Genomic DNA, 22,728 nt, shown 5'->3' with positions numbered 1-22,728 from the left:
CTGTAAATGACATTGTTTCATTCCTTTTTATGGCTGCATAATATTCCATTGTATCTATGTACCACATCTTTATCCATTTCTCTGTTGCTGAACCTTTAAGTTGCTTCCATGTCTTGCCTATTGTAAATAGTGCCATGATGAAGATTGGGGTGCATGCATCTTTTTGGATTATGATTTTCTCTGGATATATGCCCAGGAGTGGGCTTGTTGGATCCTACGGTAGTTCTATATTTAGTTTTTAAAGGAACTTCCATACTGTCCTCCACAGTGGTTGCAACCAATTTACATTCCCCGCCAACAGTGTAGGAGGGTTCCCTTTTCTCCACATCCTCTTCAGCATTTATTGTTTGTAGATTTTTTTGATGATGAACATTCTGACTGGTGCGAGGTGATATCTCCTTGTAGTTCTTTTCCTACACTTTAAAAAATCATGCTGTACAGTGGGAAAATATAAAAAAATATATATATATATAAAACTGATATCTAAAAAAAAAAAATCACCTTTTCTCATTTCAGAGTGAAGGTGAAGGGAAAGCAGAAGGTGAGGTGTCTTAGAAAAATACTTTGAGAAAGAAATTGTTTCATTAAATTTTGAAATCATGTTGGGGTTAGTCCTTGTTGCCCAAATGGTCTGACCTTGTTGGCTCAAACCATTAGTCTTCACTGTTCTTTACTGAAATTGCATAACAAATGAGTATTTGTTGTTTAAAGATACTGATACCAACTTGTCTAGCAGGATTTTAAAAACAGAAGCCGTTTACCTATTGTCCGTGATGTGGGTACAAAGAGATGGTGTTACCTTCTGGCTGGGTGCCCATGCACTTGGACAGTGTGTTGGGATGAAAGGCAGAGCAATGGACAGGAAGGAAGGAGTAACTGGCTCTGTCAACTTCATAGTGTGAAAGCTAAACATAAGCGCTTTGGCCCTCTTGCACTGACCCCAAATCTGTGACGTTCCATAGAAGAAATATCAATCTTTTGGTTAACCATGTACAATCCAAAATTCACCTGCTGAAACTTAAAGTGACTGTGTAACAATAATAGCACATGACAATTTAAGTACAGCAGAGAAAACGACTTGACATCACAAGCTCAGGATTCCAGTCCTGGCTCTTTTTCTAAATCCTTTGTTCCCTTCCTGTCTCCTCTCTCAATCCTTCTCATTCCTTTGGGCTTCAGGTTTTCATCTGTAAGATGAGGGGGTTGAATTAAATTAATTAATAGATGTATGCTTTCATGTGTTTTATCTTAAGCAAGACTCATAACCCTGAGAAGTAGGCAAGGCAAAAATGGTCAGTTTCCAAGGAAAGAGGCTGGAGCTCACAAGGTTATCTAATTTGTCCTGCATCTTTTAGTAAGGGACAGAGCAGGGCCTCCAGTACCATCTGACTGCATGGCACCTTTCTTCTGCCAGAGCAAGTCATCTGAGGGTGTGTGCATGGGGGAGTGTGCCAAATACGGCAGCCACAGTCCTCTATAACCTAATCTCAGTAGGGATGTGCCATCACTCCTGCCATATGTTATTGGTGGTACAAACTGACTCTGGTAGAATGTGAGAGGGGCTACCAAGTATGTGAAGACCAGGAGACAGAGATCACTGGGAGCCACCTTGGAGACTGGCTACCACACTCTTCCACTCTGCCATGTGTTCACATTTTAAAAGACATCATTTAGATGATAGCCTAGAGCTAGTGAAGTCTCAGCAAAGAAAGAGATACAGAAGAACCAAATGAAATTCTAAAACTGAAAAAGATCAGAACTGAAACTACAACTTGAGTGGATGGGCTCAGCAGCAGAATGGAGATGACAGAGGAAAGAACCAGTAGACTAGAAGAGAGAACATTAGAAAGAAGCACTTACACCTATAGATCCAAAAACCAATTTATAGAAACTGTAGAAGAGAATAACAACAAGCTGCACTTCAAACATGGAATCAGCAAAATCCAGACTGTAAGAAACTCTGCAGGATAGACAACTCAGTTTCTTCATTGAATAAATTCCAAATAAAAAATGCGGAGTTCCTGTCGTGGCACAGTGGTGAACGAATCCGACTAGGGACATGAGGTTGTGGGTTCGATTCCTGGCCTTGCTCAGTGGGTTAAGGATCCGGTGTTGCCGTGAGCTGTGGTGTAGGTTGCAGATGCGGTTCGGATCCTGCATTGCTGTGGCTCTGGCGTAGGCCGGCGGTTACAGCTCCGTTTGGACCCCTAGCCTGGGAACCTCCATATGCCACAGGAGTGGCCCTAGAAAAGGCAAAAAGACAAACAACTGTGTATAGGGAGAACCTATAAATTAAGAGGCTTAAAATACATACTGACTAGCCAAAATATGTATGCCTTACTTGTATTCTAATTACAACAAATGTAAAAATAAAACATATCTGACATTTTTTGATTTTCTCCATTAAAAATTTTATTCAAGTATAGTTGATTTGCAATGTTATGTCAATCTCTGCTATAGCACCAAGGGGTTCAGTTATATGCATGTATGTTCTTTTTCATATTTTTCCATTGTGGTTTATCACTGGATATTGAATATAGTTCCCTATGCTGTACAGTAAGAAGTTGTTTATCCATCCTGTATATACTAGTTCGCATCTGCCAATTCCAAACTCCCAATCCATCCCTCCTCAACCCACCTCCCCCTTGACAATGACAAATCTGTTCTCTATATCTGAGTCTGCTTTTGTTTCGTAGGTAGGTTGATTTGTGTCATATATAAGTGATAGCACATGGTGTTTGTCTTTCTCTGACTTCATTTGGTATGATAATTTCTAGGTCTATGTTACTGCAAATGGTATTATTTCATTCTTTTTTATGGCTGAGTACTATTCCATTTTATCTATGTACCACGTCTTTATCCACGCATCTGTTTGTGGACATTTAGGTTGTTTTCATATCTTGGCTATAACACATCTGACATTTGAGACTTGAACACTGAATTGAGATTTGTTAAAGAATTGTTAATATTTTGGGTTTAATATTAGGTTGAGTTAAATTTCATTTTTGAGAGATCGGTACTGGATGATTACAGATGTAGTGATGTTTAGAATTTGTTTCAAAGTAATGGGGGATAAGGGAAGTGGAGGAGAAAGATATTTCACACATCTGGCAATGTGATGATGGCTGCTGGGGCTGTTGATGGGTCCATGGTAGGAGGAGCTATCCCTCTTCTGGGTTTTTCTTCCCATGTGGATATTTGAAGTTCTCCATAATTAAAATTTGAAGAGAAAACATAAACAGTTCTCTCTTCTTAGCCCAGGAGGCTTATCATCTGCCCCTTTCCCACCCTGGCTATCAACTGGAAGTTTTCTCAGTTGAGTAAAAAGATCTCTGCACTAGAATACACTGGACAAGGTTGAAAGCAGCTGTATCATGCCGAATGCATGGGGATTAAGAACATTACGTAAGGAATAGGGGGCCTCCCTCACCTGCACACCCCACTGGGTAAAGGGGATGCTGCCAGCCAAATATAGATCTTCCAGGCAGGAGACTAGGAGATCTGTCTCTGGGAACTAGGACTGTCCCAAGAGGAAAGACCTAAAGACACTGATACTGTGGGCTCCACAAGGAAACAACCCAACCAGATTATCACAGGGTCTCAGAGCTTCTGATCATCTTTTAAGTACCTCACTCTTAAATGAACAGGCCAAAGGCCACCAATAATCACCAGATGTTTGAAAAAGGCCTGTGACATAATAGAGGCAAAAACAAATGGCGCCGGTGGGATTTTTGGAAGAAAGTCATGCAAGAAAAAAATTAAACAACCCTAGTATCATTGGTATACTCAAGAGATTAGATATTGCTTCCAAGAAGCAAAAATAGGATGCTATTTTTAAAAACCCGAGAATAAAAAGTACTCTTATAAATTAAAAATACATAGTAGAAAAGAAAAACTCAACAGTAGGGTTAGAAGGGGAAGTTGAAATCTCCTATAATTAGAGCCAAATGATGTAGATGAAAAGATGAGATGATAAAAATCTTGGAATCCAGGAGGTCCAAAATCTGGATAGCATTTTTCCAGAAGTGAAGAATGAAAAAATAAAGTCATCCAAGAAATAATTCAACAATATTTTCCAAAGCAAAAGCATTTCCAAATTTAAAGGATCCAGTCATAGGTCGGGAAAAATGGATGAAAATGAACCGATGCCAAGGCACATCACTGTGCAATTTCAAAACTCTGATAAAAGATCCTACAGATTTCCAGAGAGTAAAAGCAAGTCCTGTACCAGAGATCAAGAATCAGAATGATTTTCTTCTTAGCCACTGGTCAAGAGCCTTTTCATCACATCCAGTCAGCAAATGTATTCATGGGAGAATCCAAATGGGCATATGTATAGAGAGGTGTGTGTGTGTGACATCTGAACCAATTGTCCAGAAGAAGTAACCCAGCTTCTCATTCCTTTTTTTTTTTTTTTCCTTTTTCAGCTGTATCCACAGTATATGGAAGTTCCCAGGCCAGGGATCAAATCCAAGCCATAGCCGTGTCCTACGCTGCAGCTGCAGCAACACAAGTTCTCTAACCCACTGTGCCAGGCCAGGGATCGAACCTGGGCAGCCACAGAGACAGTGCCAGATCCTTGAGCTGCTAAACAACAGCTAGGAAATCCTAGGCTCCCATTCTTAAATTTGCACGATCAAGCACAAGAAGAAAACCAACATGGTGAAAGGCTGGGAGTTCCCATCGTGGTGCAGTGGAAATGAATCCGACTAGGAACTGTGAGGTTTTGGGTTTGATCCCTGGCCTCGATCAGTGGGTGTGGCAATGGGATCTGTCAAGGCTGTGAGCTGTGGTGTAGGTCAGCAGCTGTAGTTCCGATTGGGCCCCTAGCCTGGGAACCTCCATATGCTACAGGTGTGGCCCTTAAAAAAAAAAAAAAAAGGGACAAGGTGAATGAAACAACAGCTGTCTCCAGAAGAAACAGATATAATTCAGAGAAAGTAGAGGGAATCAACTCTAATTCTCATTCTCAACAGATTTGAGAAAATAGGTAATGCAGCCATGAAATAAGAAGATCCTGTGAAATCAGAAATTAAATAATATCCAGGAAAAAAAAATTCAAGAGAAGGGTTTGAAGGTAACAGTAGGGAAATTTTTCAGAATATAGGCCAGAAAGTTATAAAGAGATGAAAAAGTTGGGAGAAAAATAAGGGGACCAATTAAGGAGGCTGATCGTCTGAGTACCTGCTGGAGTTCAAAAAAAGAAAAGAAAAAAAAACACAGAAAAGACATTTCCAAAGAACTCTTCCAAGAAAACTTACCAGAATTAAAGGAATCTCTAGGCTGAAGGGCTCACTGGATGTCAAGCAGAATAAATGAGGAAAAACCAATACCCACATTCAGCATCATGAAATTTTATAACAGCAAGTATAAACAGAAGTTCCTAAAAATTTTCCAGAAAGGAGAAATGTTACCCTCAAAAGAATGAGAATCAGGCTAACATCGGATTTCTCTCTGGGGACACTGAATGCTGGAAGATTATGGAACAGTGCCATCAAAGTTCTGAGGGAGGAGTTCCCATTGTGGCTCCGTGGGTTAAGGACCCAACATCGTCTCCGTGACAATCCCTGGCTTCACTCAGTGGGTTAAGGATCTGGTGTTGCCAAAATCTGTGTAGATTGCAGATTTGGTTTGGATCCCTAGTTGCTGTGTCTGTGGCATGGGTCCCCAGCTGCAGCTCTGACTGGACCCCCAGCCCGGGAACCTCACAGATTTGGCCATTTAAAAAAAAAAAATGTTCTGAGGGAAAATTGCTTAGAATTGAGAGTTCTCTAGCCATAGAAGACAAAATCATGTTTTCAGATATAAACTGGGAGGAGTTACATTTCAAGTGCTTTCTAATGTACTCTATCAAAAAAAAAAAAAATGAAAACAATCTACCCCCCTACCCCCAACAAAAAAAGAGAAAGATTTCAGATACAAGAAATGGTGGAACCAACGGAGAATTCCAATTTAAAGGAATCCCAGGATAAGAGCTGCAGAGTGAAGCTGGAAAGCTGTTTGTTCTGTATTAGAACAGAAAAAGAGAACTCCAAGTTGAATTTCTCTAACAGGAGGAATGGAATAGATCCATGTAAGAGACAGAATGACAAAGAAGCTGGATGAGGTTAATGACCTGATGAGGATTTAAACCTGTTTTCTTCTCATCAATAAAACAAAAGTAAAGGGAGTCCCCGTCGTGGCTCAGCGGTTGTCAAACCCACTGAGGACACGAGTTCAATTCCCGGCCTCGCTCAGTGAGTTAGGGATCTCACTGTTGCTGTGAGCTGTGGTGTAGTTTGCAGACACGCCTCTGATCCAGCGCTGCTGTGACTGTGGTGTAGGCTGGTGGCTACAGTTCCGATCAGACCCCTTAGCCTGGAAACTACCATGTGCACGGGTGTGGCCCTAACATACAAAAAAAAAAAAGAAAGAAAGAAAAAAAAAGAAACAACAGGGGAAAAATTGTGTAAGAAATTTGTGGCCAAATGTGAAGGAAACAAGATGTGGTGAGATTATGATTTTGCTTCTGAAACCATCAACTCATGAAACCAACAGACAAAACAAGGAAGTCAACTCTGGATGAAGAAGAAATTACGACTGTTGCCCCTGATGCGGTCAAAGTTCAGACAGAAGATGCTTGTGGGGGTGTTGAGGAGTGGAGCAGAAGGTAGGGTACCAATGTCTTCCAATGTGGAAGAGCCAAGACAAGTTCCAGAATTTAAGGGTACAAATAGAAGAGCTGAAAAGAATAACTCTGTTCATTCATTTACATATTTTTAAAATTTTTTCCCCATTTGTTCATATTAAGAATTATCTGATTGAGAGAGGGGGCGGGAGTGGGATGGTTTGAGGGCTTGGGATTAATAGATGCAGACTCTTGCCTTTGGAATGGATAAGCAATGAGATCCTGCTGTGTAGCACTGGGAACTATGTCTAGCCACTTATGATGGAGCGTGATCATATGAGAAAAAAGAATGTATACATGTATGTGTAACTGGGTCACCATGCTGCACAGTAGAAAATTAACAACACTGTAAACCAGCTATAATGGAAAAAAATAAAAATCATCATATAGGAGTTCCCGTCGTTGCTCAGTGGTTAACGAATCCAACTAGGAACCATGAGGTTGCGGGTTCGATCCCTGCTCTTGCTCAGTGGGTTAAGGATCCAGCGTTGCCGTGAGCTGTGGTGTAGGTCGCAGACGTCTCTGGTGTTAGGGAGTCAACAGGTGAAATCTTTTCGGTTAAACATTTCATTTTTAATACAATTTTTAAAGATTATACTCCATTTACAGTTATTACAAAATGTTGGCTATATTCCCTGTGTTGTACAATACATCCCAGTAGCCTATTTTATCCCCAATAGTTTCTCCCCCACCATCTCGCCCCCCCACTGGTCACCAATATTTTGTTTTCTAGATCTGCTTTTTTTTTTATGTTCACTAGCTTGTTGTATTTTTTAGATTCCACATGTAAATGATATCATACAGTATTTGTCTTTTCCTGTCTGACTTCTTTCAGCAATAACACCTTCCAAGTCCATTCGTGTTACTGCAAATGGCAAAGTGTCATTTTGTTCAATGGCTGAGTAATATACCATTGTGGTACACATATGTATGTATGTACACACATCCCATTATCTTCTTTATCCATTCATCTGCTGATGGACAAGATGAAATCTTAAATTGAAATACCAGTATAGGGTTCTGTTATGGCACAGCAGGTTAAGGACCTGACGCACTGTCCATGAGAATGTAGGTTGGATCCCTGGCCTTGCTCGGTGGGTTAAGGATCCAGCGTTGCTGTGAGCTGGGGCATAGGTCACAGATGCAGCTTGGATCTGGTGTGGCTGTGACTTTGGCTGGCAGCTGCAGCTCTGATTGGACCCCTAACCTGGGAACCTCCATATGCTGCAGGTATGCCTGTGAAAAGAAAAAGAAATATCAGTGTATATATATATATATATATATATATTATTATTTGAAAATACAGTAGCATATGTATAGAGAAAAATTCTGGGAGACTCTTCACCAAACTGCTAACCTCTGGTAAGAGGGAGAGTGGAGGGGAGTCCCCATTTTGTCACTGGTGGGTTTTTAGCAATAATTAAAAATAGAAAACCTCGGAGTTCCCGTCATGGCGCAGTGGTTAACGAATCCGCCTAGGAACCGTGAGGTTGCGGGTTCGGTCCCTGGCCTTGCTCAGTGGGTTAAGGATCTGGCGTTGCCGTGAGCTGTGGTGTGGGTCGCAGACATGGCTTGGATCCCGCGTGGCTGTGACTCTGGCATAGGCCGGCGCCTACAGCTCAGATTCGACCCCTAGCCTGGGAATCTCCATATGCCGTGGGATCGGCCCTAGAAAAGGCAAAAAGACAAAAAAAGAAAAGAAAACCTCAGTGTAGAATTGTGTCATCTCCTGGTTTATTGCATGGCTGTGGATTTGAGTCCCAAGTTCCTGAAGCATAACTACATACAATGAAAGTCTGATAAATGACTTGGGTGTTACCGGTAATAGAAGGCACTTTGGCGTGTTGAGAGTCTCTCCTCCAAAGTAAACAGCCTTTCACTCAGTTTGGGTGAGTCATAAGCGGAAAAATAATTCCAAATCCCTGATTTGCTTGTCTTTGAGAAATGTGATTGTTTAGACAACCTTTAAAGTGGTTTTTCTTTCCTCCCCCCCTTTGTTTTTTGGCGTGGTGGGGGTGGGCAGAGAATTATAACATTGAACGACTCTTAAAAATTAGGGGAATTTTATGCTTTATAAAGTCCTGGTGGCAACCGACACATGCCGTTGAAGAAACACACGAAGGAAACCAAAGTCCCTCTCTGGAAGTTTGCAGGTTTAGATACAAATATCCATAGGTGAAGAACAGTCACTTACATAAAAACACCTTTCCCAAGTGTTTTTATAGGCATCATCGTCTGTCCCAGTGATGCGTATAATAACAGTATGATGTTGGCACTACATTTTATAGATGGAGAAGGTGAAGCTCAGAGATTTAAGGGAATCACCAAGGATCCCACACCCAGCAAACAGGGGAGTGTTTAAACCCTCTTTGCTGGTGCCACAGCCAGTCTGGGTGGTGTGCCTCTCCCAGAGGTTGCCAGCGACTTAACTGCTCTGGGGCTTATCCTGGTCCTTCTATGCCTTGGGGTTTTACTCCTGTAGGCACTTTGAGGGAAGGAAACTCTGGTGGTTGATAATTCTTGGCGAGTCTCCAGGGTTTTTATTGTTTTCTTTTTTGGCCATCCCGAGGCCTTTGGAGTTCCTGGGCCAGGGTTCAGATCCCGGCTGCAGTTGCAACCTAAGCTGAAGCTTCAGCAACGCCAGATCCTCAACCAGATCCATGCTGGGCCGGGGATTAAACCTGCTCCCAAGATGCTGCCAATTCTATGGAGCCACAGCAGGAACGCCTAGTCTCTACTTGGGAAGACAGATGGGAAAAGAAAATGTTGAGGTGATCTGAGTTCAATCCCTGGCCTCGCTCAGTGGGTTAAGGATCTAGTGTTGCCATGGCTGTGGTATAGGCTGGCAGCTGCAGCTCCCATTCAACTCCTAGCCTGGGACCTTCCATATGCTGCAGGTGTGGCCCTAAAAAGAAAAAAAAAAATGTTAAGGCGATCAAGAAATTAGAATCTGAAGGAGACTTGCAGGTGATTTTCTTGGGACTTCTCTAGAAGGATTGATTTCCAAGGAGGCTAGCCACCCTAAGACCCCTGGCATACTATAGACGCAGGCTTTCTCTTTGCCTGTGGCCATAAACCTAGCTTCCTAACTACAAGTACTGTTAGCAAAATCCAGGAGTTTTCTCATCTGTGTGACCGGGGGCCACAGCAGCAACTCACTCGAGACCTTTCAGGCTGCGTCTTCCAAATAAGAAGAGAAGCAGCACTTTGGCAAAAACAACCTAGTGCTCCCCAAATACCATATTCCGGGCAACTGCCAGGTTCATAGGCCTCTGGGGTCATTCCTTGGCATCAAACTCCCCTTACCCCTCCCACTTACACAGGAAGTATTCTGCAAAGGATTGCATTCAGGGAAAGAAAACTCCTTCAGGGAAAGGATATTGACCAGATGGCTTCCACGAAATATCTCTGAGGATACTGAGCTCCGCCCTTTTTCCAACGGAAGCATTCTCCTCCGACCAGCTCCTTATTGTCAAAACATTCCATTCCGACGCAATCTGGTTGATTTAGGACAACAGTCAAGTCTCTTAATTTTCATCAATGAGCTGAGCATTGAACCAGAATCCATAAACTCCACTGCAGCAAGGACAGTCTGTCTGCTTTGCAAGCTAGCACTTTCCTTAGCGAAACGAAAACTGTTTTCCCACTTGATTCCAAGGACTCTCACTTATGGAAGAGAAGTATGACAGCCTTGTCCTGTGCTCAGTGAAGACATCACAGACTTTGCTCTCTGAGCAAACTGCAGCATCTAAATTGATGATACCTCGAAGTGACAACCTAAGATGAAAATTCACAGCAGAAATAGATGTGGCTTGTCGCTGCTCGAGCCTTTTAAAAAGCAAAGGGTGGGAGCTGGCTGCCTTATGAGAAAGAAAGTTACCAGCCATACCTCCCAAACATATTTAAATCGATACTCCTGAATTCATCACTGACAGTTTTGGAGCCTCGTTAGAGGTTTGCTACTTAAGATACAAAGCAGACACGCTCAGCATGTCACCTCCACATGCATCCAGGTGAATCTCCTGATCCTTCCTTTTCTCCACTGATACCAACAGCATATTGGAGTCCTCGACAAAGGGAAACCCAGAGTTCCCCTTGTGGCTCAGCGGTAATGAACCCGTCTAGTATCCATGAGGACGCAGGTTCAATCCCTGGCCTTGCTCAGTGGGTTAAGGATCTGGCGTTGCCGTGGCTGTGGTGTAGGCAGGCAGCTACAGCTCCAATTCGACCCCTAGCCTGGGAACTTACATATGCCGAAAGTACAGCCCTAAAAAGACAAAAAACCAAAAAAAAAAAAAAAAAAAGGGAACTCTTCACCTTGGCTTTTCTGTCTCGTTTATACACCGTTTTAATGATTTGCTTGTGTGATGGACTCTCCTCTTAGACACAAGCCACAAAAGGCAGGGACCATACCTAACCGACCTTTTGAAATCCTCTGCCAAATAACCCAATTGAAAAATGGGCAAAGGGCCTGACGAGACATTTCTCCAAAGAAGAGAAACAACTGGTCAGCAAGCATAGCAAAAGAGGCTCAGCATCATGAGTCACCGGGGAAATGCAGATGGAAACCACAATGAGATAGCCCTTCATACCGACAAGGATGGCCACTCCCGAAAACCCAGAGAACAGCAAGCGATGGCCAGGACGTGGGGAGAGTGGAACCCTTGTGCATTGTTGGAACGTCCAACGGTATGGCTGCTATGGGAAACAGAGTGGTGGTTCCTTAAAAATTAGAGAATTACCATGTGAGCCAGCTCTTCTACGTCTGAGGCTCTACCCAAACGAACTGGAAAAGGATTTTTTTTTTTTAGGGCCACACCCGCAGCTTATAGAGGTTCCCAGGCTAGAGGTCACATTGGAGCTACAGCTGCCAGCCTACGCCAGAGCCACAGCAACTCGGAATCGGAGCCATGTCTGTGACCTACACCACAGCTCACGGCAACGCCAGATCCTTAACCCACTGAGTGACGCCAGGGATCGAACCCGCAACCTCATGGTTCCTAGTCGGATTCCCTTCCGCAGCACCATGATGGGAACTCTGGAAAAAGGATCTTGAAGAGATATTTTTACACCCATGTTCAGGGCAGCATTGTTCACAGTAGCTGAAAGGTGGAAGCCACCCAGGTAGCCACAGATGGATGAATGGATAAGCAAAATGAGGTCCGTCCTGCAAGGGAATAGGATCCAGCCTTAAAAGAGAAGGGAATTCTGGAGTTCCCGCTGCCGTACAGCAGGTTAAGGATCTGGTATTGCTGCAGCTGTGGCATAGGTCACAGCTTCTGCTTGGATTTGATCCCTGGCCTGGGAACTTCCAGAGGCTGCTGGTGTGGCCAAAAAAGAAAAAATAAAAAAGGAAGGACACCTGTCTATAATATAGATGAATCTTGACATTAAGTGAAACAGACTAATTACAAAATGACAAATATATGATTCCATTTAAATGAGGTGTAACTAGAATTGTCAAACTCACAGGGACAGAAAGTTGAATGGGGGGGCAGCACTGGGAAAAGGTAGGGAATGAGAGGGAGTCGTTGTTTAATGGATACAGTTTCAGTTTTACAAGAGGAAGGGTTTGGAGATGGAGGATGGAAAATGGAGCGCATTATGACTTTATACTTAAAAGAGGTTAAGATGGTAATTTATTTTTGTTCTTTTTAGGGCCGCACCCACGACATATGGAAGCTCCCAGGCTAGGGGTTGAACTGGAGGTGCAGCAGCCAGCCTACACCACAGCCACAGCAACTCAGGATCCAAGCCGCATCTGCAGCTCACACCACGGCTCACGGCAACACAAGATCCTTAACCCACTGAGCGAGGCCAGGGATCGAACCCATATCCTCATGGATACCAGTCAGACCAGGAAGGGAGCTCCAAGCTGGTACATTGTACGTTCTGTGCGTTTTGCCACAACAAAAAATTTGGAAAAAAAGAAAATGGGCAGAGAACGCTTATCTAAATCACATAAAGAATACCTGCAAAGAATTCTAGAAGCATTTCTGGGAAAGACAGAGATTCCCAAAGAAAAATAGACACCTCCCCTCCCCCTCCCCGGAAACTTGACCATGCACGTCACTAAAGGAATTCCAGACAGCCAAAGCGATACTCTGTTGGCCATCAGGAAATGCCATTTAGTGTAGTGTTCATATTAGTCAAAATGCAATTTAGCATCGTGTTCATATTAGCCCCCAGTTAGAACAATCCAAAAGTCCATGGATGAATAAATTCACTGAAATCGAGTCATACAACAGAATACTACACAAACAAGATAAATGAACTACAGCCACAGCACAATAATGGGGATTAATCTCAAAAGCATGATGCTGCATTAAAAAAAAAAAAAAAAAGATACACAATACTATGTAGTGGATGGTTCCCTTTATAGAAAGGCCAAAAAGAGGCAGTTCATGCTTTATTGATGAAACTGAATCAAAGCAATTACCTTAAGAGTCAGGAGAATGGTTACCTGGGGAGGGGGCCTGGGAGAGACTGGGGGTCACGGGGTGAATTCAGGTGGGGCAACATATTCTTTCTTCACCTAGCGGTGGCTATATAGCGGTTGTGATTTTCCTGTGTCCTCTTTCCCAATAAAAATGTTAACAGCCAAAAAAGTATTCCTCGCACATCAGCACATTGCCTGGTACGCTGAGGGCCTTAATGCATCTTTGCTTAAAATTCTACAGTACAGGAAAAAAGGAACGTGAGCTAATGTTATACACTGGTGCATACAAATGACAGAAATGTGTTTTCTAAAATATGGTTCCAGGGGAAGAAAGAAATGGAAGCTTTACAGCTATTCTGGGAGCTAAGCCCCATTCATCCAAGGAGATCCCAAGCAGATGGAGGCTTGATAGAAACTTGAGGGATGGGCAGATGGACAGAGAGACGGCTTGCAGCATGACAGGGCTGTGACAGGGCTGCGACATCGCCGGGAAGGGATGAACCTGGATTTGCCATAGCAGTCCTTGAAAATCTTTATCACATTCGCTGAGCAGACAGAGGAGCTAATAATTATATAGCATCTCTCCCTCACACAAACCAGAACCTTGAATTAACTTAATTTGTTTATATTAATGCCTTTAAATAACGAGGTGCTTGCTCCCACCCCTTTCTTGCTACTGGGGGACTCTCTGTCACATTCATCTGCGCTTGTTTCTATTTTTGCCCAATCGGGGTAAGATTAGAGCCATGCTGGAGCTCTCAGTGAGTTTGATTTCAGCACCGTGCAGAACGCACACAGCAGTGATTCGGTGACTGGGCCAGCGCATCGGTGGGACTGGGCAACTGGGTCACCTCCTTGCCAGCAGAAACTGTGGTTAATATTTGCCATCAACTGGCACTCTACTACAGCTCTTTCTTGATAATTGGCGCCAGAGTGTAGGATTCATGAATTTTTCCAGTTGGTGTGAAATCACAGACTGCCTTCCGCCTTTTTTCTCGTTAGCCTGTCTCCATCCTTGCATGAGACAGTGTGTGCTTGGGGAATCCAAAACTAAACTCTAATTATTGCTATCAGTCTAATCACATGATAAATGTTAGTCTGTGGCCCTCCTTCCCCCAGCATGTTCCTGAGGCAGCCATTGGCCATTTGGGGATTGTTCAGGTCTCTTAAGGAGAAACAGCCTACTGTGTGTAGTTTGGGCAAGAGCCAGCGTCCCAGTTCCCACTACACAGGGAAAGGGGGCTTCAGCTTTTGTTTGTTTTGTTTTGTTTTGCCTTTACCTGCAGCATGTCGAAGTTTCCAGGCCAGGGATCAGACCCGTGCCTCAGCAGTGACAACACTGGATCCTTAACCCAGTGAGCCACCAGGGAACTCCAAAGGGGCTTCATTTTTCCTTCTCACTGTCCTCAGATAGACTGAGCCTGGGACCTGGTTTAAACTCGACTGATTGGAAACTCCTTCCAGAGTTTCTAATCTTGAGGTGTAAGGACAGATGGCATTAATTCCTAGGGGATCAGAGGTGTCATCCTGGCCATACTGCTTCTGATGAAAGAATCTGCTTCTTGGGTGTTCAGATCTGTTGATCACTGCCCATCATCTATCATAAAATCTAGGCAGGATTTTATTATTTTTATTTTTTTATTTTTTTCTCTTATTTTTATGGCTGCACCTGCAGCCTATGGAAGTTCCCAGGCTAGGGGTCAAATCGGAGCTACAGCTGCAAGCCTACACCTCCGCCACTGCAACGCCAGGTCTGAGCTGCATCTGTGACCTATGCCGAAGCTTGCAGCAACACTGGATCCTTCACCCTCTGATCGAGGCCAGGGATTGAACCCCCATCCTCACAGACACCATGTCAGGTTCTTGACCTGCTGAGCCACAGCTTAAGAACTGTGGGAATTCCTAGCTAGGATTTATGACGTTTTCCTAGTATATCTCATTTTTGCTTATGTTCCCTAAAGTTGTTTGGAACATTCTGGCCAGCAGACCTTTGTTTTGGATTTTGCACTTCACTGCTCTCTTCTTTGACTTAGGACAATAGAAGGGTAACTGTATGCTTTTCACAGGGTTCTCAAACACCAGCTTGCATTAGAATCACCGGGAGGGCTTGTGCAACCACAGACTGTTGGCTGGTACCTGGGAGCTTGCATTTCTAATAGTTCCCAGGTGCGGCTGTTGGCCTGGAATATAGCAGAGCTCCCACCAACCTTGTTAGGAAACTAGCAAAAATATTTAGCCGAGAAACAGTGATTCAGGGTCTTCTAGGGATTTCCTCTGGTTTGTTGATGTCCCTGGTTCTTGCTGCTTGTACTATAGATGAGATATAACAGATTTAGAGAATCTTTAATCTTACTTTTCTGGACCAAGAGAAATCATAAAATCTTGAAGGAGTACTAGATCAGAACCTTGGACCTCTCATTTGTTTATTGATAATAAAATTGTCGTGTCTGAATTTTATTTATAATGATTTTTATTTTTTCCATTATAGCTGATTTGCACTGTTCTGTCGATTTTCTACTGCACAGCAAGGTGACCCAGTCACACATACATGTATACATTCTTTCATGTCTGGATTTTTTTAATTGAGCTTATTGTATTCTCAATAGTGTCTTAATTACTTTTAGTGGGATAATCAATTTAATTGGTTAAAACCCAACTCATTTAAGTGGGAACTACTCTATAAACAAAATTAATTTTTTTTAATGAATAATAGCCGTTCAATTATTTTCTCATTTTCACTCACAGCCTTACTGTTTCTGAACATAGACTGTGGCATTCAGCTATGATCTTGAAAGAAAGACTAGAATTATTTGTGTGGAATTGTCCCTAATTACTTGGCTGCATCTATAACAATCTATATCTAAAATAATTCCACAGTCATCAAATGCAACAATTACACAAACTACACACCTGTCAGAATGCCTAAAATGAGTTTTTGCTGTGGTGCAATGGGATCTGCCGCATCTTGGGAGCGCTGGGACGCAGGTTTGATCCTGAGCCTGGCATAGTGGGTTAAGGATCTGGCGTTGCCACACCTGTGGCTTAGGTCAGGACTTCAGCTCAGATCTGATCCCTGGCCCAGGAACTCCATGTGGGATGGCCAAAAAAGAAAAAGGAAAAAAAAAAAAAAAAAAAAAAGATGGCTGAAAGGAAAAAATACCACTCAAAGCTGATGAGAATGCTGAGGAGCACTGCTGGTGGGAAAGCAAAATGCTACAGCCATTCTGGAAAATGGTTTGGCAGTTTCTTAGAAAACTAAACGTGTCATTTCCTTATGACTCAGCAATTGTACTCTAGGGTATTTATCCCAGAGAAATGACTCACATAAGTACCTGTACACAAATGTTCATAGTAGTTTATTTGCAATAGTCAAAAATTGGAGTTAACCCAGGTGTCCTCAAAGGGTGATTGGTTAAACAATCTGATACGTCTATACTGTGCAAACACTACTTTGTAATAAAAAAGGAAGAAACTATTGATACATCCACCCACTTGGATGACACTCTAGGGAATTATGCAGTGTGAAGAAAACCTAGCCCCAAAGATTAATTCTCGGTGACTCCATTTGTGTAAATTTTTAAAAAATTGACAACATTTAAAAAGAGAGGACAGATGAGTGATTGCCAGGTGTTGAGAGTGGGACAAAAGATGTGGGTATAAAAGGGCAACATGAGGGAATCCATGTGGCATTGGAAATAGTATATTGACCACGACTTGAATTTACTGCATATTTGGTGGATACTTGAATTTACACAGGTGTTAAAACTGTATAGAACATAATACACACACACACACATATCGATATAAAACTTGGAAAATCTGAATATCACTGCATGATCAATGTCAGTATCCTGATTGTGATATTATACTACAGTTTTCCAAATGTCATCACTGGGGAAACCTGAGCAACATGTCCAACAGATCTCTCTGTATTATTTCTTACAAGTTACATGTGAATCTACAATAATCACAGTAAAAATTTCATTCAGAGAAAACATGTAGGACTTCCAATTGCAGCTCAGTGGAAATGAGCCCAACTAGTATCCATGAGGGTACGCGTTCCATCACTGGTCCCTGCTCAGTGGGTTAAGGATCTGGCATTGCCATGAGCTGCGGCATAGGTCGCAGATGACGACTGGGATCCCAAGTTGCTATGGCTCTGGTCTCAGCTGCAGATCTGATTCGACTCCTAGCCTGGGAACTTCCATGTGCCACACCTGTGGCCCCCCAAAAAGAAAAGAAAAAAACAAGTAATAAACCTTACTAATGATAATGAAATACTAAGACTTGCATCAAGTTTAGGTTATGATGTAGAGAAAAATCCTACAGGCTTCTGGGCAGAAAAGAATAAATATGCAAATTAATTACAACTTTATACATCCAATTGTTAAAAAAACTGGATGGTTAGGTGAAAAGCAAAAGAATCCGACATCCTAGACCTGCAAAAGAACTTAAAGGCTAGTCTGATCTAGCCCCTGGCCTCAGGCACCAGCTCAGGTCCAGATGTGCTCTCCAGAGGCATTGGTTAGAGCCGTCCACTGCCTCAACGGATCTTCTGCACAACATTCCAAACGGATTTCCCTAGAGCAATAGATCTGGTAGGGTTTGGAGCAAAGACGAGCACATGCATTCTATATCTACAAATAAGTACTATCATAGACTGAGTGCCTGCTGTGTTCGATTGCTAAATCTACCCTCAAGGTAACTTTAAGAAAGAGGTTTTGTTTTTTTTTTTTTCTTGGCCACGCCTGTAGCATGCTGAAATTCCCAAGCCAGGGATTGAACCCACGCCACAGCAGGACCCTGGGCCACCTCTATGCCAGATCCTTAACCTTAGCAATGCCAGACCATACAGATCCTTAACACCCTGCACTACCAGGGAACTCCAAGTGAGAGGCATTTTAATCTCCATTTTACAGATGAGCAAAATGAGGCTTGGAAAAATTCACTTGCTCTGGCACCAGCTGGTGATGGGGTGAAGCTCGGGTGAAGTGTGGGCCTGTGTGGGTCATAGCTGCTGTCTCCTCAGGACATCTACTGCCTTTAAAAGGAGCTACTACTCTGATGACTCCTAAACATGTGCATAGGGGGTATTCCCAGTGTCGTTTCCGCAATCACTGCCTTTAGATTAGGAGTTCTTAATCTAGGGGCTATAGGACCTTACAGGATCCACAAATTGGTTTCAGGAGATCCTGAACCCGCTGAAATTGGGTGCAAAATTCAGTGTGTTGTTCACGAATTTTTCTGCGGAAAGGCTTCATTGTTTCCATCGGATTCTCAAAGAGATTAGGGACTCAAATAGAGGTTAAGAACTCTTGCAGTTGGATCCAAAGAGATTCCCCCCTACCCCCGCCCCCCCGAAAACATTTCAAATGTCCAATAACCATGACTCAGGGAAGTGATACATCTGGGGGCAATAAAATCAGCTGCCAAATCCTGGACAGAAAGCAGGGTCCAAACTGCTTTTTGTAAAGTCATTGCAAAGAGGATATTTGCAAAGACTCACTGAATTGCATTTCTGCCTCAGCAGAATTGTTGGACATTTCCTATCTGTTTGTTTCAGGTATCTTTAGAAGAGAGTATAGTCACCCCTCGGTATCTGCATGGGTGACTGGTTCCAGGACCTCCTGCGCATACCAAAATTTTCAGATGTTCAAGCGCCTTATAGAAAATGGTGTAGTATTTTGACACAACCTACACACATCCTCCTGTATAATTTAAATCATCTTTAGATTGCCTTACAATACCAAATACAATGTACATGCTGTGTGAATAGTAGCTGGTGCGCTGCAGGCAAATGCAAATTTTGCTTCTGGGAACTTTTTGGAATTTTTTTTTTTTCTGGATATTTTCAATCAGAAATTGGCTGAGTCCATGGAGGCAGAACCTGTGGATCCAGAGGGTCGGCAGAATTTTTGACATATCTGATAGATGATGAAAGAATATCAAGGTACATTTTAAGTTCAAGGCAAGGGCTGGCCTACAGCCTAAGCACAAAATTATGGCTGATGATTTTTAAGTGGACAAGTACCTTTTATTATCCTTATCAATGTTTTTGAGGGGGGCACCCCAGAGCATACCTACACCTCATGGGATTCTTTAACCCACTGTGCTGGGCTGGGGATCAAACCTCCATCCTGATGCTGCAGAGACACTGCCAGTCTCATTGCGCTACAGTGGGAACCCCTTCTTTATCAACTTTTAGTGGAGTAGGGAGGAAGGACAGAAGATCCAGCAGCTACGTGACTGCGCTTATGCTGAAAACGGCGCTGGAAAATGCATTTGCTTCCATGACTTTGCATAAGCTGTTCCCTCGGTCTGCAGTGCCCTTCCCCACTTCTTTGCCCAACAAACTTGAACCTAAACTTGCCTCTGAGGGTCTCGATCAAGTTCTTCGGGTGACTCTGCTAAGCTCGCCCCATCTCTTTTCTCCCAGGCAGAACTGTCTGGTAATTTACATTCTAGCCCTCTGTGTGTATCTCCATCTCTTGTCTGTTTCATTGAATCAACAGAGCCTGGGAAATGCTGTCGCTTTGACTGATGTTCCTTGTCCCTAGCCACGTAGTAGGTGGCTGATGTTTTCTGATCAATAAGACACTGGCATTCATTTAGGAAGGTTCCTTCTTGTGAAGGCTGTGCTGCAAGACGCCATTAGGTGTAGCTAATTAAATGACAACAGCGGCTGTTTTCCTTTTTTATTGAAGCATGGTTGATTTACAATGTATTAATTTCTGCTGCACAGCAAAGTGGTTCAGTTATACACATATATATGTTCTTTTAAAAAATATTCTCTTCCATTATGGCTTATCATTGGATATTGAATGTAGTTCCTTGTGCTATACAGCAGGACCTTGTTTATCCATTCCAAATGTAATATCCTACATCTATTAACCCCAAAGTCCCAGTCTGTCCCCCTCCCACCCTTGGCAACCACAAGTCTGTTCTTTATGTCTCTGAATCTCTTTCTGTTCTGTAGAGAGGTTCATATGTGCCATATTTTAGAGTCCACATATAAGTGACATTATACGTATCTTTCTCCTTCTGACGTCATTTAGCATGATGATCTCTAGCTGCATCCATGTTGCTCTGAATGGCATGATTTTGTTCTTTTTTATGGCCCAGTAGTATTCCATTGTGCATATGTACCACGTCTTGTTGATGAATAAATGAAATGGAATTCAGTTACTTCCAGAAGCGGCCTGGGAAACAGTCAAGAAAAGGCTCAGACATCTAGGAAGGTAGGAAAACAACGAGGTTAAGAAATGCCAGGTTTTTAGGTCAGACTCCTTACACCTAAGGGGATAAGAACAGGGGCCAGGACTCAGGTAAGCAGAGAAAGAGGTTTCGTCTGGTTGACAGAGAAAAGACTCCTTAAACATGGGAAAGAAGCAGAGGGAGAAAAACTGACGAGACTGAGAGAAGAATGGGATTATTCCAGGCATTCGAGGCTCGAAATGGGTTCTTCAGAGCCAAGGACCCAGTGACAATTGCCTACAGAGAGAAACAAAGCTGGATTCTGGAGGTACTGCTCTGTTGCTTAAACATAGCTCCTCTTCTTGGAAATCACTAGAATCAGTGAAATTCTGAGCTGCAAGGGCCATAGCAATGATCTAGGCCTGTCCTTTTATGTCACTGATAGAGGCTGGAAAAGGCAGCCTAGCATCTGGCCCAGGGCAGAGTCAGCCTGAGCTCAGCCAGAGCAGGTGGACATGTCAGGGGCTCTAAGAAGAGGGCTCTATTCAGAAGACCATGACCCCAAGCAAGGTCCCTGGCTGCCGGGGATGGGTGCAAGGGCTCAGAGCCTTAAGGCATTCAGAGACTTAGGTAGTCGTTCAAATACAGTTTTGATAAACAAGCCTAGCTTTTCCTCTCCGTAACAGGTTAACACGCAGAGGAGTTTGCTGGGGAAAGCGTCAAGAGCTTTTAGTCCTACCTTGCAGCTCTGGAAGGAGGGGAGGTGTTAGCAGAAGGCAGAGAAACAGAGGCCCTAAAACTGCCTTTCGGTTTGTCTGGCTCAACTGTTTGCAGGTTGGATAACGACAAACATCTTATCTGCCTCTTTATCCCTATATCTCGCCTCCTGTTTACTTGTCTCTAGATGGCACTTCCTGCGACTCTGGCAACTTTGTTACGGGTCAACAGAGCGCACCAGTCGCCTAGAACACACCCAGGAGACTGTTTCTGGGAGAAGTCCTTGCCTTGAAATTGCGTTATCTAGAGGCTAAAACCAAACTGGGACTGCGTGCCTGTTCGTGCAAAGTGCTTGGTGTAGTAACAGGCCACAGTTTCACGTAAGCGCCCCTTCGACAGCTCTCAGGAGCTCCAGGCCTTGAGTGAGAGATCTAGAAAATCGATTCCGTTCTCTGGACCTCAACGTCCGCATCTGCAAACCGGCTCCCTCGGCGAAGACCCAGGACGACCGCCCGCGGGACCCGCCGTCCCTCCCGCCCCGAGCCGTGCGCTCGCTCCCAGTCGCCACGGCTCCACACACTGCACCGGGTTCCGCGGGCCTTCAGGGGGCTCGCCCCAGCCGCGGGGCGCCGACCTCCTCCCTCCTCCTGCCTCGGGATCAGCAAGGTGCGGGAAGACCGGCTCCCGACCCCGCGCGCCCGAGACTGGGCGGGAGACGCAGCCGCGCGGCGCGCCCCGCCCCACCGTGCTCCGCGGGCGCGCGCACGCACGCAGGCGCGGGGGTGCACGGCCCGGCGGCGCGCAGGGCCGGGCCGGCCCGGCGGCGGGAGCGCGCGCGGCTCCGGGAGGCGGCGGCGGCGGCGGAAGCGGCGAGGGCGGCGGGCGTCCGGCTCAGAGGTGGTGTCGGCGGCGGCAGCAGCGGCTCTGGACTGGGCTCGGCTAGGAGCGAGCGAGGGTCGGGGGCGCAGGGTCGAGCGCCGATCCTCCAGCTCGACCATCCGCCAGTCGCCCAGACGCCTGGGCCGCGGAGTTTGTGTCCCGGCTCGGACCCCGGCGCCCAGCCCGGAGCCGTAACCTTGAGGCGGCGGCGGCGGGGCCGGGCCGGGCCGGGCCGGGGGGCGGCGGCGCTGGATCCGCGGCTGCCAGATCGTTGGCGGGAGATGTCGAACCCCGGAACGCGCAGGAACGGCTCCAGCATCAAGATCCGTCTGACAGGTACGGCCGGCGGGAGGGCCCCGCCGCCCCCCCAGCGCCCACTCGCACCCCGCACGGCCCCTCGGCAGCCCCGGAATTTCCCGCAGAGCGCCCTGGGGAAGTGGCCCTCCCCCACGCCGGCCGTGGTCCCAGGACCTCGTCGCCCCCTTCGGCTAGTGCCCCTCATCTCCCTCCCGGCCCCGCCCCCTCGCTGCTCCCCGGCCCCGCCCCCTCGCTTCTCGCCCCCCCATCCGCCCTCTAGCTTCTCTCCCCCCCTCCACCTGCCCCCTCTCTTCTCCCCTCCTGGCCCCCCTCCGGTTCACTCCCTCCATCCTTCTCGCTCCCGCTCCCTGTTCTCCCCCAGGCCCCTCGCGTCCCCCTCCTGGCCCCGCCCCCTAGCTTCTCTGCTTTTGGACCCCCTCCGTTTTCATCCCCTGCATCCTCTTTTCGCTCCCCCTCCTCCTTCTTGCCCCTCGCTTTTCCCCTCCTGGCCCCGCCCCCCACTTCTCAACTCCCT

The 22,728-nt window shown here is 45.0% G+C and overlaps 1 protein-coding gene across 2 annotated transcripts in view; it reads left to right on the top strand.

Moving 5' to 3' along the window:
- The first annotated feature begins 21,867 nt into the window (after positions 1-21,867).
- SMURF1 (SMAD specific E3 ubiquitin protein ligase 1) overlaps positions 21,868-22,728 on the top strand; it is a 105,504-nt gene continuing 104,643 nt past the window's right edge. For both annotated transcript variants that reach the window (XM_021086117.2, XM_021086116.2), the window contains exon 1: positions 21,868-22,232. In XM_021086117.2, the coding sequence (XP_020941776.1) occupies positions 22,178-22,232 (55 nt within the window). In that variant the 5' untranslated portion in view covers positions 21,868-22,177. The remainder of the gene's footprint in view (positions 22,233-22,728) is intronic.

Source organism: Sus scrofa, chromosome 3 (genome assembly GCF_054392235.1).
Source record: "Sus scrofa isolate SSC_HxYL_T2T_F1_AM1 chromosome 3, Sscrofa_HxYL_maternal_Yorkshire_Landrace_v2.0, whole genome shotgun sequence".
NCBI classification, from domain to species: Eukaryota; Metazoa; Chordata; class Mammalia; order Artiodactyla; family Suidae; genus Sus; species Sus scrofa.
The sequence above is the reverse complement of the archived record's forward strand: the minus strand, read 5'-3'. Positions and strand labels throughout refer to the sequence as shown.